Source organism: Oryzias latipes, chromosome 6 (assembly GCF_053564925.1).
Source record: "Oryzias latipes strain Hd-rR chromosome 6, Olatipes_Hd-rR_3.1".
Taxonomy (NCBI): Eukaryota; Metazoa; Chordata; class Actinopteri; order Beloniformes; family Adrianichthyidae; genus Oryzias; species Oryzias latipes.
The window spans coordinates 15,731,417-15,748,266 of record NC_136242.1 but is presented as its reverse complement, the minus strand read 5'-3'; the positions used below and the strand labels follow the sequence as shown (position 1 = coordinate 15,748,266).

General features: G+C 38.5%; 1 protein-coding gene across 2 annotated transcripts; it reads left to right on the top strand.

The window, feature by feature from the left end:
• Positions 1 to 3,988: 3,988 nt before the first annotated feature.
• LOC101158850 (T-cell surface antigen CD2) lies at positions 3,989 to 5,637 on the top strand. 2 transcript variants are annotated; one of them, XM_011475913.3, is made up of 2 exons: positions 3,989 to 5,115; positions 5,198 to 5,637. In XM_011475913.3, the coding sequence occupies exon 1, from the start codon at positions 4,070 to 4,072 to the stop codon at positions 5,069 to 5,071; it is 1,002 nt and encodes a 333-aa protein (XP_011474215.1). In that variant the 5' UTR covers positions 3,989 to 4,069; the 3' UTR covers positions 5,072 to 5,115; positions 5,198 to 5,637. The 2 variants fall into 2 exon arrangements, with proteins under 2 accessions (XP_011474215.1, XP_004069561.1); XM_004069513.4 differs by having other exon boundaries at positions 3,990 to 5,109; positions 5,198 to 5,336.
• The last annotated feature ends 11,213 nt before the right edge of the window (positions 5,638 to 16,850 follow it).

Sequence of the window (16,850 nt, the reverse complement as noted above, 5' to 3'; positions counted from 1 at the left end):
GGGCTCAAGCAAAACAAAGATGATATAAGCGGCTTCCTCCTCAGTGGCGGCTCCAGAGCAGTCAGAAATGATAAGCCCCAGCCTGTATTGTGTTTAAAATGCGGTCCAGCCCCTCCCCTCTGCATCCACAACCGAACCAGACGATTTAAAGCTTCATGTAATGTTAAAGGAAATATAGACTGTGATCTCCTGAACTCTGTCAGAAGAGAAAGGCCTGGTTTTTGTCTTGACAACCATTTTAGAGATGTAGTGGGAGAGTCTCCAGCTTAGAGAGACTGTGATCTGTGACAGGATTCAGACATCCTGTAATGTCAGTAGCAGAGCTATAACGGCACCACAGAGGATATGAGGGAAAATAATGGAAATGGGAAAAGACTCTCAGCTTGATGGAAACTCTGGAAAATGTTTTTGTTCTGTTCTGTTGTCTGCATAAGGGGGTTTTGAAAGCGTGCATAACAGTATACTGAAACTGTTCTGGTGCTGTTGCAAGACCTTGCCATCCTGGAAGACGGTGGGTAGAGGACCAAAACCAGAATTAACAAGTAGATATGTTGCAATCCTTATTTGAGGAAGATCCGGTTTGTAAAGCTGTGTGGACAGTTCTGAGGTTTACAGAACTCTCCGATTACGTTTGAGGGAACTGACAGGAGACACAACCAAAGAAAAAAAACACAAATAGACCTCTAAAACTGCAAAACTGAAGTAAAAAGATCTTTGTTTCAAGAAAAATTGTAATATTTTTTGTTTTTCCATAGCAAAATAATATTAACTTGAAAAAAGTAACTAACGTTTTTTTTATAGGAATTCTTGGTAAGACAATTTTTCTCACTACATTTCAGATTTTTGTGCTTATTCAAAGAACATTTTTCACATTTTAAGAATGTTTTACTTACTTCTAGGAGGGTTGTTTTGCAGTGTAAAGCAGCAGCAAACCTAACCCAATTTAAATGATTAAAGCTAATTATTTTGGATGTTTTGACCTATGAAAGAACTCCACACAGTCAATAATTTAAATGTAAACCACCTCAACATAAGTCTGGTCTTACCAAACTTTACAAAATTTCATTTTGTTTACATTCAACTCATGACGACATCACTTTCCCAGATTACAGTGACTTTGTGCAGCAGCAGGAGCCCACCAGATCCTCCCTGGGGGCCTTCCACAGCCACGGCCACGTCTGGTGAGAGTGTGAGTCCTGGGACTCTCAGCCAGACTCTCACACCTCCATCTGGGCCCTTGAATTAAACATCAGTTGGGCAGTTGGAGGAACCACAGAGGCCAATTAACCCATGCCTGTTCTGTTCAGACCTTATTCTGGTGCAAATTAAAAGAACATGTCAACAGTTATTTAAAGCTGACGGCAACTGGTCAGCTTAACCGACTGCGTTAATTCAAAACACAAATGGTTCTTGGTTCTCTAATCCTTCATGCTCTTTTTATAACATTATATGCAAAAATAACCATATGACAGCAAAGTTGATGATTTATTTATTTTTTATTTTTTTGCTGAGTCCATGTCGCATTGTGCCACTGTGTCATCAAGCCTTTCCTGTCATTGCATTGCTCTTCCTCAGAAGCTTGCATGACTGAACACTTCTCCAAACAGGTCAGAAATGAGAGAAGCAAAACTGAGCAACACCAGGATGTCTACTTTGTATCCACAAGATAGAAATGATTTCAAAAGCCCATCATATATTTTATACTTGCAAACTTTATATTAACAAATCACGCTACAGCACAAGTTCTCATTGTTTTACTTTTTAACACAAACAAAACCGACTCTTAAAAATCACTTTCATTACTTGTAATAGGAGATCTCAGCAGTTTTATTAGACCAGCAATGGGAAAAATATTTGCAGCACAACAGAATGTAGATAAAACATGATTTAGCATCAATGGCACATATTCAAGAAGTAATACACTGAATTTATCTTTGCTCTGGATAGATGTATTTGGATTTTCATTCTTTATATTTGGTTGGGTGTAAGCCAGCACATTAGGCTTGAAGTAAACCACATGCTGGGGTCAGAATGTTGAAGTGAGGATTATTTCAGCGTGTTTTTCAGCTGGGGAAGTTGTCCACAGCATAGTATTTTCACATGTATTTGTTTGATGTTAAGCATTAGAAGGCAGACTATGAAACTCATTCAGTTGGACATTTGGCATCCCAACACTTATTTAAAAGTTTATAGTTTGGAGCAGGAATCCTGTTTGCTTTATGTCTGCCAGTAAAACACAAGGATCTTTACTTGTCCTCATCTGTGCCTCATTCGACTCCTCACAAGGCGCACGCATGCACACTTATGCTCCAATTTAAAGCTGGGTCAGCAGGGAATTTTTCTGGGGACCAAATATTTACAACCCTAGTAACTAAGAATTCATTGCATCCAGCACGCGGTTACGCCCCTTTCGAAGAGCTAACACTTCAATCAATGTCTTCCCTCAGGGAGGGAAAGAGTGTAATGACGGTGAAGAGGAGCGAAACAGGTGTTCGTCACACTGTGGGTCTCTTTGAAGGTGCTGAGAGTTGCACAGCGAGAGTGAATCATCACTAATTGTGTAAAAAATGATGGTTGGGGGGCCCAAAATGAATTCATCTGTGTGGAGCTTCTGCCAAGACAGTTAAAATTTAGATTGGTTTCAATGTGAGCGAGCATTCCTGGATGTTCAGCTAGCAACAACTCTGGCTTACTGGAATTGGAGCACATGATTTCAGAAAAAGTACTCCGAAGATAATGAATGGACTTTTTTTTTTTTAAGCAAATAGTTTATTTAGTAACATGAAAAATATGGTGGCTCCTTTTCAGAGCCACAAAAGAAAGAAATGAGCTAAAGCTTTTGCTTCTCGTAAAGAAGTAAAGCAAAGCAAAGTAATAATATGCTTCTTATCTTATTTAATAATATCAGTAAAATCATGTTTGTTCTGTTGTTCTCAGTTAAAATCCAAAATTTTCTACAGAAAATAACCAATAATCAGCTAAAAATCTAATATCTCCTAATACTTCCTACCTTATGAACTACATTCTTGGGAAATTCTTGGGAATACTTCCTACGTTATGAACTACATTCTTGGGAAATTCTTGGAAATCAATCAATCCTAAATAATGGGAGAGTTATACTGTGTGAGGACTACACCATAAATGATGAATGATAGGAGCTCTTATTATAGCTACATTTTTATTAAATTCACTCATAATTTTTTTTTAAATCCTTTCTTTTGAGTCCAACTCTGATCACTTTTTAAACAATTTCTAAATGTGTTCTTAGTCTTCTTTTAATTTTAATTTTAGACATTTTTAGTCAAAATTAAAAAAACCTGTGTCTGGACACAATTTCTGCAGAGCGGCACAAGTTCGTCACAAATTCACTTTTGAGTTGTGGGTGGGAATTCATCCCTTTGTTTACACCCCTTCCACTAGCTTACAGCCCCTCAACCCCAATCTAACATTAACGCTGCAATGATGAAGCTCTGCAGCCGTACAGTTGTCAGTCAGATGCCAGCTCAGACGAAGAATACGAAGGATTTAATCATTTACAAGTGGCTGCATCAAAATAGAGCAGAGTATGGAGCTTATGACCCACCCAGCATGTTAACAGATACACAGTTTTTCTGATTCACAAAGATTTGAATGAAGAAATACTCAAAAAAGCAATTTAAAGCATAATTGTCTTTCAAATGTCCTCCATCATGCAAGAAACAAAACATGTTAAAAACACTATTTTCATTGGAGTGGGTCTTTAAATTAGACTGCATTGATGTTATGCAATTCTTAAGGACTAACTACAATAAAAAAAAGCTTTATGGCCTAAGAAGTTTGAGATTCGTCATGAAATGCAGACTTTTACATCAGCTGAAATCATCATTTGCCACATGCCTGCGATACATTTTGGAGAACTGAAATTAAAGACTTTGGTAACAGTTTCCTTCTTGGAAATGTTCACTTCCTTGTTTACGTCACGTTTTAGGTTTTAGAGGGGCGTTTAGGTTTAAGGTGGACTGCACTTTAGCTGGAGCTGGGGAGAAGACAGTTTCATCTGGATTTCGAAAGACACATATTTCGGCTCATCATGGCAAATCTTGTTGCTGCCATCATTCTTTTGGAATTCCTTGGCTTATTGGATGCAAACAAGGATACATGTGATGTCTATGGAGCAGTCGGACAAAATTTGATGTTACCATTTGCTCATAAGGATCTGAAAAATAACTTGAAATGGACTCACAACAACACAGTCATCTTCCAAAGAATGAAAGGAAAGGTGCTTCATGGAAAACCGGAGGACATCTCTTCCACTGGATCTCTTTTACTGAAGAATCTTCAATTCGCAAGTGCAGGGAATTACAAAGCAAGTGTTTGGCATTCTAATGGCACTTTAGAAAAAGAATGGGACAGGCACCTCTGTGTGATGGACAAAGTGCCAAAACCTCAACTGACTTACATCTGTGACTTTAAGTCCAATGCTGTTAAACTTCACTGCAGTGTGTCCAAACCACATTATTTGAATTACTCATGGATGATTGATGAGAGGATTTTAACGAATGAAAAGACTCAAAGTCTGAGCATTTCTTTGATGGAGGTGAAAGAAGAGAGAAGGTTTTCTTGCAGCGTAGAAAACAACATCAGCAAAGAAAGCAGCGACGGTGTTCGGCTGACGTGTAAAACATCATCTGCTCCTTTGCTTTGTTTTCCAAAATTGGTTGTCATGGCTGTGCTTGCAGGAGGAGCAGGTTTGATTCTTCTTTTACTCATTGTTATCATAGCATTATGCTGCTGCTGCAAACACAAAAAAAGACGCGCAACAGTTGAGGAAGAAGACAAACCAGAGATTATTTCTATGAGCAACAGAGAGCCTAACTCCCCCAGCTATGACTATGAGCAAATGCACGCCATTGACAGCTTTTTACTTTCAACCTCCCAGGACTCAGGGGGAACAGAGTATGCGAGTGTGTCAAAACTGAAAGCTCAGACTGAAAATCTGCCTAAGCAACTATCTACACCTGCTGAGGTCCAACTGAAGGCCTCCCCAGTGCCAAAGCCAAGGACAAAGATGGCCACAAAAGCAAACATCTGAATGTTCCCACCTCTACACAGACTTCTGGGAACCAAAAGGTATATGTAAGTTCCTCATGAACAAGCTTTTGAGAAAAGGTCATGGATTTCCCGCAACACAAATAAACACATGCTCCCTCTTTTTCAGGAGATGAGAAAATCATGGAGCAGTTTTGCTCAGACTGACAAAGCGGAATGTGGAACCCTTAGCCATAACAAAAACCAAGGACAGTTTGTTCTGTGTGGTTTGAAAACAGGAAGCATTTAAGTAATGTGATTTACAGTGTTTAACAGTTTGTTATTTTGTCTCGTAAAAGCTCAAACTTTTTCCTCCAAGCTGTGCAAAGACTTGACCTTTTTGTGTTTTTAATGACTGCTTTAAACAATTGCTTCTCAGCTTGACCACATCTTGGTGTATAAATTAAATAAGAAAACCAAATTACATTATTGGGAATTGTTACCAAATTTTGTTGCACTGTTTCACAACTGGACCAGGATGGAATTCAATCCACTTGTGTTGTATTTGTAATGTCCCTAACTGTTAAATAAAATTCAAGCTGTTTGTTTGATCTTCATGGGAAACAAAAAGTTTTTTTTCATTTCTTGCTTTCCATTCTTCCTTTCAGCTCGTTCTATAAAGAGAAGGTTATTTTTGTAATATATATATATGTATATATTTATACCATGGTCCGGGTGAATACTTGATTCTAAATGGCTGCTGGGTCTGCATTAAAAAGTGATATACCACAGGATAACCGCACGGTGAAAAAAGAAGTTCCGGTCACCTAGCTTAAATGTTTTGTATCACTGCGCCGGCTTCTTTAAAACAACCCTTTGCTTCATCATTTGGCCAAAAAAATTTGAAGAAGACTTTTTATGAATTCACTGTGTTCTTATGATGAAAACTTGGATCGTTTATAAAAACAAATCAGAATACTTTTTTTCCCACAAAAATTGTTTAAACGCAACGCGTTCTGGTCTTTATTCGCCAATCTTGTTAGAATCGATCAGACATCGATGCTCACTGTTTTTCGCAGAGACTTCTGGGAAGTTTTGAGGGCACTCGATTATGGAATTGCAGATTTTGGACAGCTCTGCAAAATAACAAACACACTATAGTGCACTATGTACTGTATAGGAATTTGGACACAACCTACAATTCCAAAATCAAGTTGATCTAGAAATTACCTAGAAGTCTTGTTTACATTCAACAACAGTGTGCTTCGATGCTCACTAGATTGACAATTCTAGACCATAATGCATTGTTGCTTGAACAATTTTTCATGTGAAAAAGTTTATTTCAATTGATGTATAAAAAAAACATTGAAGTTTTAATTTCGGATTACAGTGGATTTGTAAAAAGTTTTCTTAAAATGTCTGTATTTATTAGGTTTTTACTCAAGACAATATGTGATAATATAGTTGCCGTTGAAAGAAAAAAAAGTATTGGGCATGGTGTCCGAGTAGCTGATAAAATCCAGGGTATTACATTGTCATACTATTTTGTTGTTTTTTGTAGTTAGGGAGTAGGAATGGAATTCAGACATACAATTCCAGCAATTCCATAATCCAGTGCCCTGGAAACTTCCCTGAAATCTCTGCGAAAAACCACTGTGCATGACTGCTCACACGACCACAATGCATTGTAATTAAACGATTTGTCATTAAAAAGAAATGTAAGTGAATTAATTCTTTATAAATCATTCAAGTTTTCATTGACAGAACACAGTGGATTCATAGATACTCTTTGTAAAATGTTCATATATATAAGGTTTGATTTCAGGACACAGGTGACATCATCTTTGGTGTTTAAACAAAATAAACAAATAAATAAAAATAAGAAAAAGTAGGAAGCATGGTCTATAAATTCCATTTAAATCCAAGGCACTGGATATTCTAACATAACATAACATAACTTATTCCCTTAAGGGTTAGGGAGTAAAGAGTCAATTTGGACAGAACCCAAGAACAACTTTTAATTTTTCAAATAAGAAAAAAAATCTAGAAAATGTTCGGAATAATAGTTATGTAGCCTCTTGGTAATTTATTGATACCCGCTAAGAAAAGGTGAAAGTTTAATGTCTAAATTGCAGAAACAGACAAAGAAAATGCTACAAAAACATATAATGAACATATATTTAGTTACAAATGTAACTCACTGTTGGAAATGCAAATTTGCTTGACTTTTGGATCCTTCAAAAGCATTTTACACAAAAATCTTTCTAACTGGGCTCAAGAGTGACTCTAATGGAAAAAATCAAAAGTTATGAAGAATCTTGTATTTCATTTCCTCATAGTAAAAAACATCAAGCAGCTCTCTCATATTAAAAATGAGCCTTTTGACCAAGTTTTTAAGTCACCATTTTTGCATCAAATATTGCTTATACTTGCAAGAAGTTATCAAAAGGACAAGAATCAATGGAGAAATGGATTAGGAAAGGCAAAATCTATTATCTCTGATGGGTAAAAATGGTAATCCACACATGAAAGGGTTTCCCGTTTCATCTAATGCTCTGTGACAGCCACATAATGGAATCCCCCTGAGCGCCATACTTCAAAACTTACAAGCCAATGTCATCTATTGTGAGGTGCCGCGCTGCTCCTGCCCGCTTTACACAGCTGAAATATTCAGTGCAGTTGACGGGGATTTGGGAATAAAGCTGGAATCTACTTCTGGAACAACGCCTCTTTTGCTTTTTTTCAGTGTGTCTCGAGAAATGCTGCGGCGCAACTTGCCGCATCACCTCCCCTCCAACAGCCATCTGCACCAAAAATAAATCACAAGAACATGCAATACAGTTCTTAAACACTGGGAACACACCCACGTGGGACAAAATTTCATATTACAACTTAATGAAACACATCTCAGATCCCTGAGTCAGATCTGTCCTGGAAATGGAAGGGAAATACTTCTAAAATGTGTTTAATCAGTGGCCTTCAGAGCCTAGAGAATATACCCTTTTGAAGTTGGACTGTGTGTCCAGGAAAAAGGTCAATTATCCACGGAAAGTATTTATACTCATGTCAGATCACTCTTATTAAAGTTCTCTTGTTGTCGGACCTGCCAAGTCTGGGGAAAGAACAAATCGGTGCATCGGAGGTCACGCAGTGCAGGGTCCTTTTCATCAGATTTGTCTAAATGCAGAAATGATTATGACCCATTAGCATTCTTGAGTAGACTTGGTATTTGTTGACAGACCTTCGTTGTTCTTTTTAAGATTCCAAATATACATTGCATTAAGATGGCTGGAGACACAAAGATTCAATTTATTAAGAAAGCAATGCTGCCAATTATTCTTGAAGGTCAGTGAAATACTGGCTGTACGTGATGCGTTATTCAACTTTAAAAGTCAAGCTGGTTGGACAAAAAGCAACTACCTTCTCGCTATTCACCTTTCCTCTCTGTTTTATTTCTGAATTTTTGAAAATGTGTTTTCTCTTTAAACTTTTAACCCTTGTTCTATCCTATGGGGTCAAGGTGACCATTGATGTGTTCTCCCTACCATCACAAAGGTGGATAAAGGTGGAGAGGATTTCATGTTATCCATGGACACCAGTGAAGATTACAAATTATTGAAGTATAAAGGTTCACCACACTGTCTAGTGGGTCTAGATGACCCAACTCCCAGTGTTAAAGTGCCTAGGATAGCACAAGGGCTAAGGGCGCTGCCACAGACTCCAGGTGATGCTCCCTTGCAGAGGATGAGCCTAAACAAACATTCCAGAATAATCAGCTGCAGTCAAAGGAAAGCAAAAACTTCAGGACAAACTGGTGAGAATCAGACCTATCATTTCCACAAAAGATAGAACTCTATAATAAAAATGCTTCCATCAGACAAATTACCCATCCCATGGTCTTGTACCTGATATAAATCAGATGGGAAAAAAATTCCAACCTTGTGCTTTAATAAGCATCTTGCTCAACGTTCATGCTAAGATCAAACATTTATGGAGCATTCTTGGACATAGAGGGTGTCTGTGCCAGTATGAAATTACACCCTAGCAGCAGAAGAGAAAAATCCAACTTCAAAATTGCTGTGATGAGAATTTTGCACCATGAGATCTTTTTCTTTAACTAACAGAGCAAAAGCATTTAAGATTAATCTCAAAGATACCAACTAAAGACATGACTCGGATTGTTTGAAGAGCTTTTCTTGGCGTGCAGACCCATCTCCTCAAAGCAGGAGAACCTTTATGCTTATTATGTGTGTGGATTTGTGCATAGATAAGAGCTGGTCCCTGAGGTACCTCACAACAATTGCTTTTAGATGAAAAAGGTGAGAAGAGACATCTAGGAGGTTTTGCTTTGACTATGTGGTGCGTATCAAACAAGACATCAACACAACACTGTACTGCAGTCTGTGTGTGGCATTGCTTTCGTTTAGCATTTTTGCACTGGCCTGGTTCAGCTAAAAAGAACACAGAAACCAGTTTAAATGGTTTTATCTCCAGTTAATTTTATTTCTTAATGAATATTAAACCATTAAGCGGAAACTTAACACAACAGATTGTCCATTTACTTTGGATCTACAGGAGAAATCCCAGTAACATGAGCTGCAGAAAACTGGCAGGCTTACTGGCAGGCAGCAACTACATGTCTAACAAGTCTTATAGTCCAATTAATTGGAGGCAAATTTTATCCATGTGGTAAGTGACAGACAGTCCGGTCAAAACAGCCACTGATGCATCACTCTGCGCCAATGAACGTGTCAAAAGCAGCTGGGCAGAGTGTGTGGCAAAGCTGCAGCACCAGATGGAGCGCTAAAAGTGAAGTCATCCCACTGTGACTATGACATTTGAGAAACCTGTGTATCTTTCTTTTAAGGCTCATTATCATTTCTCTAGACACTTTCTGAAACTGATGAAAAAGATAATAAAATGAAATGGGCCAAATTTGACATTAAAGAGTTTTTCAGTAACCCTTGTGCTCTCTTAGATGACCCCACCCTTAGTTTGACGTGTTATTCCTAAATTTAAACAAGAAGTCTTTCGAAAAAATAAGGCTTATAAAACTAACTACATTACAGGTTGTTGTTTTGTTTTTTGCTTTTGTTGTTGTATTGAAAGTGTTGGAACCTATTCGGAGAAAAAGAGAATAAAATGCAAAACCATTAAGATACATATTTAGGCAAATTACAGTGTAAGCAATTTGAGAGCTTGCACATAATGCAACCACATTGGGGCACCATCCAGAGTTCTTGTGTGTCTGCCCCAAGTCCAGATAAATACAGCAGGTTGTTTCAGGAAGAGCATTTGACACAAAACCAAAACCAAAACCTATGTGGCAAATCTGGTTTTCACACCGTATGAGTCATGGCCCTTCACTGGTGCTGTTGACCTAAAATTAGACAACTGTTGGTTGAACAAGGAGGACATGCAGCAACCTTCCCATCCTAAGGACAGGCATGGAAATGCGTTGACAGGTCCCACAAATTGATGGAAAAAAGGAAGGAGAAAAATGTTAGAGAGAACCCCGTGGAAGAGGTGACTTCTGTTGAAAAGGAAGTAGCAAAGATCAGTGAAGATGAAGTGAGGACAGTATTGAAGAGGATTAAGAGTGGAAAGGCAGATTGTCCTGACAACATACCTGTTGAGGTATGGAAGTGTTTAGGAAAAGTGGCAGTGGTGTCTGACTGGACTGTCAGACACCACTTGGAGATCTTGGAGAGGGAGAGGATACCCAAGGAACGGAGGAGACGTACTCATGGTGAAGGTGGGACTACACCAAGGATCTGCTTTGTGCCCAGTCTTGTTGAATGAAGTTCAGTTGCTGCAAGACAGAGTATTTGTGTCTAAATGAGAGGAATTCAAATGGAACTAAATGCTTACAGGAAGACAGGGGAAGAAGGCAGAGGACTTTTTAGTACTTATGGGTCAACAGTCCAGACAAAAAGGAGAGTGTGGGAAAGAGGTAAGGAGGCGTGTGGAAGCAGGCTGGAATGGGTGGAGGAAGGTTCCAGCTGTGCTTCTTGCAAAAGAGTGTCAGCAAGAATAAAAGGAAAGGTGTAGAAGACCAGAAGACCAGTGGTTCTGAGAAAGAGACAGGAGGTTGAGGCTCAGTTGAGGCTCTTTTTAAAGCATTAGAGACAGCGAAGGTCCAATGATAGAGTCTGGGATAAATTTATCTGAAGAACAGCTCATAGATGTTTTGGAGATAAATGCAGGAAAGTCAGGTTGAGATGGTTTGGACGTGTTAGGAGGATTATGTTGGTAAAAGGATCCTGTGATTGCAGACGCTGGGAAAGAGGCCTAGAAGAAGACCAGAGGGGAGGTTAGTGGATGTAGTCAAGAGGGACATGAGGGTGGTTGGCATCAGATTGAGGTGGATGATTTGCTGTGTTGCCTCCCCTAAAGGGAGCAGACAAAAAAAAAATGTGAGGCCGTGTATAAAATAAATCAAAATAAAACAGTAAGCTAATGGAAATGTTTACAAGAATGAATTCACCCTCTAGCAGCCCATCCTTGTCTATACGTGTTCTGTTTATTTTATTCCCTTTATGCGAAATAAAGTAAAAACAGTTTAAAATTGTAATTGAACACGAGTGCTGTCAAAAAGGACAGTTTTCAGCATGCCAAGTGCAGCTTGAAGAGCGTAAAAAGACAGCCACTGGCTGCAGCACTAGACCACTGAAGTGTTTCTGTCTAACTGTGAGTGGCCTCATCATACAATAAAACGTGCCTCTTTGTCAGTGCTAAAGGGCTAATTGTGTTTATGAATGTGCAGTGCCCACCTCAGACAGAGAAATAGAGACAGATTTGGTCTTCTTGAACATGTTTGAAGTGTGCACATTTAATCAAATAGTGTTTGTACTCAAAGCAGGTAGTCAACGCACGTGGCAATGTTTTTTGGGGGTGAAGGACATCGTTCAGATCTTAATGTGCATTCTCCCACCCTCATGGAATAATGATCACAACTAAAAGTCTCAGCGATAATGAGTGAAAGAGAATATTATGGGTCTAAAAATGTCCAGCTTCACTTTTGTCCAGAGATTGTATCTACTTTTTTCAAGGGAGGTCTAGTCTGCATGTCTCTGGGGAAAAAAACAAAAAAAAACCAATACCTATAGCTTAAGTAAGAAAGTAGTTTGTGCCTGCAGAGGAGCTTTGGCGTAGTGATTGATGCGGGTTAACCCTGTCTATGCAAGGTTTTGGATCAGTGCAAAACAGGACCTAAATGGTTTACAAATGGTCTCGGATCAGACTGACACAACAACTCTCTCTGATCTTTCTATGAATGTGAAAAAAAACAGTGGATTCAGTCAGGTGTTTTCCCTCCTTGAGCACTTTAATTACTCTGTGATGCACACATGAGTGACATGGACATCATGACTTCATTATTAAATAGTCCCTGTGGAGTTTGGTTAGACCTCATATAAACAAACTGCACTAATGGCGAATCAAGTAGTAGATTCTGAAATAGCTTGTTTTTATGTGCATTCATAATATATCACACAAAAATTAATTTTTAAAATACATACGTAGGTAAATACTGAATGAGCTATTAACAATACATGTTTTTTTTGCAATTAATGAAAAAAGTTTTTTATCTTTATTTTGATGATTATTTTTATTTTATTTTTACAATGAACTGATGTGTTTGAAGAGAACTAAGCTGCAGCAAGAGAACAAATGACTTTGGAAAAATGGACATCATATGTCTGAGCTTCCTTGACAAGAATCTTCCCATAACCACAAACATCTTTTTTATTTGGATAGCAGACATTTCCACCAAACTATTGCATGATGTCTCTCCCCCCTTTTTGTTTAATTTTTTTTTTTTGCAGCAACATAAGCTCTCAGCTTGCTGGAGCCACAGCAAGCTGCAATTAGCTTGTAATGATTTGTTTTGTGTGCCATCACATGATGTTTGTTGTACTTGTACTCCATCCTGAAGACCTTTAGTTGATGCAGAAACAAAAGAGACATTATAGGGTTTAATATGTCTTGGTGAGCCACAAAGCTTAGTGTTAAGCTTTTAGGACCCCCCCTCCTCCTTTCCCAAAGAACACACATCCAACAGGAGTTACAGTTTGCAGTGAAAGCTGCGTCTGGCCTCTCCCTCTTTTACTCTAACTACCTGCCATGGAGCAACATTTTCCAGCTGCGCAAAAGCATAAAGTTTTACTATTGGAAATATGTTTTGGTTATCGTTAATTTTTTCCACAATGAAACCCTCAATAGTGCTATTATATACACAAGTTTTCTAATTTACCACCAGCAGGTTTTTATGGCCACTTTACTGTGAGAACTGTGGCTTTGTTTAAAAAAAGAATTCAATTTTAGCCAAAAAAAAGGAATTCCTATTGTAGGGGATTAAAAAAAAAGCTTCCCTGGCCTGCAATAACAAAAATGCCTGAGCAGATATCCTATAAAAATCCTGTTCTGCTCATAGTGCACCCCAATCAGAGACCAGAATCTCACATTCATGACCGCAACAGTGCTAAGTCCATTTTTCACCACACCACATGTGGATATGGCCTATTGGCATATTTGCGGGCTCCAGGGGTTTGACGCTAACCTCCCACTCTCCCGTCATACCACTTCTAGTTGGACCGTGCCTGTCCCTGACAGCATACCACCCGCCAGTGTGTCTTGAATAGGTGTTCTGCAGTCCCCCACACATCGCATGCAGCTGTTACAAAATGGACACTGTAATGCAATACTTAAAAATGACCTCATTCAGTCTCAGTCAGTTAAAGTCAAAAGTGACATGGTTTCCTTAAGAGCGGCTGGCTGCCGAAATCAACGTTCATTCCAAAAAAAGGGCCTTGTGATGAGGAAAAGTACCAACATCCACTGCCTCAAACTGTTTAAAAGTCAGCTGGCAACAGAGACAACTGCTAAACCATGTGTAGTTTCCGTGCATTTCTGATGCATGGTGGATCGAAAGATGAAACCGATACTGTTGAAGGCAGTTTGTTCCACCACGTGCATGCAAAGTCCTGCAAGACAGGAAGTGTAAAGTACACGAGCACTTGAGCTCGCTCAAATGCAAGAAGAAGCATTGCTGGGAAAATATGTGCAAGTGAAACTGTAAGAATGGAATGTTTTGTTTTCAGGAGCATTAAAGTAAAAAAGCAGTTTCTTATGTTTTAGCGCCTCCGATTGGTCATATGGAGTATTCTATTTTTTTGACACCTATCCAGTGCAAATGCCATCCATCCATGCATCCATCTTCAGAACGCGCTGTATCCCTTGCAGGGTCACGGGGTCACTGGAGTCAACCCAGCTACTGTTAGGGGGAAAGTGAGGTACACCCTGGACAGGTCGCCAGTCTGTTGCAGGGCTGCACAGACACACATACACACTTGCCCTCACACACACATGCACTAGTGCAAATGCTCCAAAATATATTGGTTTGACAGCTGTTTAGACAGCTGCAGCAACATCCTACGAATCAATTAAACAATTTCAAGCAACAGTTTTTAAAGGTTTGCATTCATGTAAATATTAGAAAAATTAATATAACAGAATGTGAAGTAGGAAAATCTACAGGATTTTGTTTTTACTTGTTGCTTTAAAAAATTGCAAGGAAAAAGACAGATAATAATTAAATCTATCGTTAAGAAAAAACAACTTCTTCTTTTTACAAGACAAGCAAGACAGTCACCTAACCTTTCTGGATTCAGCTTCCAATCCCAGTACATCAATTAACTTACTTAAATCCCAAGCAGGAAGCAGAAGATGGTGCTTGTAATGTAAAGAAGGGAACCACTATGATCTGTTTTGCATAACTTGTTAAAATAAGAAAGAAATGAAAACTCTGAGCACAACATGAAAGCAGAGGGGGATGCTGAGCTGCATCTGAATAAACTTCTTTGAAATGCCTGTTCCCTGCAAAAAAGCAAGTTTTGCTTGGCTGCAATGCAAATACAGATTTATTAAAGAACAACCAGCTGCTAAACATGGATATGGAGACGGTGTAACAGAAATCCTGTTTGGATGTCTTTTTGTCAGTTAGTTTACTGTGAACTCTCTATTTGGCAAATCTGAATGGAGGGGCGCTTGTCTAATGTATTTTACATGAAGACTGAAAAAGAAATAGATGAAGTCACTGTAATTTTTAATAAAACTTTTTTTTTGTTTGCCTGTAAACGACTGTGAGGATAAAAAAAAAACCTCACAACTTCAGAAAACTAAAAGCTTCATACAGAATGACCAACACAGACATTTTTTTCCATGCATGAGCTATTCTTTCAGATGAGCATCAGCCACTTCTCAGTTCCATGAGAGATAATTTGTTTCAACCTGTACTTCTGCATATGTTGAACAAATTATATGTGTTATAAACATTACATTTAACCCTTGTGCTATCTTAGATGACCCCACCCTTACTTTGACGTGCTCTCCCTACCATGACAAAGGTGGATAAAGGTGGAAAGATTTCATGTAATCCATGGACACCAGTGAAGATCACAAATCATTGAAGGAAAAAGGTTCAGAGCACTGTCTAGTGGGTCTAGATCAGTGTTTTTCAACCAGTGTGCCGCAGCACACTAGTGTGCCGTGAGAGATGGTCAAGTGTGCCTTGGGAAATTGCCCTCATTAACTGATCTAAAAGCAATTACCATCTCCATGATTTCAGCTCTCTGTTCATCCAAACAGGCCCTGATAAAACACTGAGGAGTTAGGAATATAAAAGATCATAAAATACTTTTTCTTTGCGTTTATTTTATTTTAATAAAGACATTTTGATAAGGTACCGCGATTCAGCTGCACCTTTGGCTGTATTTTGGAAACGTCCCGTCCCTTTGACTGTCTCCACCAATCATTCTTGAAGGCTTAATCACATGTCATCAGTCTGACCAATCAGAAGTGGTTAAAGTCTTCACTTCCTTGTCTCGATTTAGTTCGTAAAGTCGCTCAGTTCTAACAAAAATACCAGCTAAAGCTCGTCTTTAGCGGTGTAGCTTCCCACAGAATCCGGTATCTGACCGTGGAACAAGTGAACAAAACAATGAAGCTCCGAAAACCGATCTCCGGCCGTTTTATGCACTACATCTCCCATGATGCATTGGGTTGTGAGAGTGACAGCGCATACGGAGATCTGTTGTAAACGTCTTGAAACCAACGAACACACATCAAACTGTTTTTAAATCTTCTAACTTATCTTTTATTGCATCTTTTAGAAAAAAAACAGCTGCAGTTTCCAGCTTTTTCTGCAACAATTATCTCAAAAATGCACGTGAGTTTGTGGAGGGGCTGTAGATCAATACAGAGTATGAGTTTCTCCTTTTTTTTTTTAATTTTTGGATGCTGGTGTGCCGCGGGATTTTTTTTAAGGTTAAAGTGTGCCGTGGCTCAGAAAAGGTTGAAAAACACTGGTCTAGATGACCCAACTCCCAATGTTAAAATGCCTAGGATAGCACAAGGGTTACTCTGTATTTTCTTTAGAGGATCTTGATCTTTCCATCACTTGTCATTTCACCAGTTTTCACCAGTTTTAAGATCGCTGCATTGGCTCCCTGTGCAATTCAGGATTGATTTTAAAGTTCTTTTATTGGTTTACAAATGTTTTCTATGGGGCGCCGAATGTAAAAATTCACCTCATGAAAATTTTGTGTCACTTTTACCACATTTAGACATTTCTTTCCATTTATGCTGCATTTATATCACATTTTGTCTATATTTATCACCAATAAAAAAACAATCTGTGACTTGAGGATATGTACTTTTAGAGGTTAAAATTAAAACTAAATATTAATGATAAATAATAAATATTAATGTATATGTAAATAATAAATGTAAATGTTAAATCGAAACACATACCTAAATCCCAAACGTAAATATAAATGTTAAAT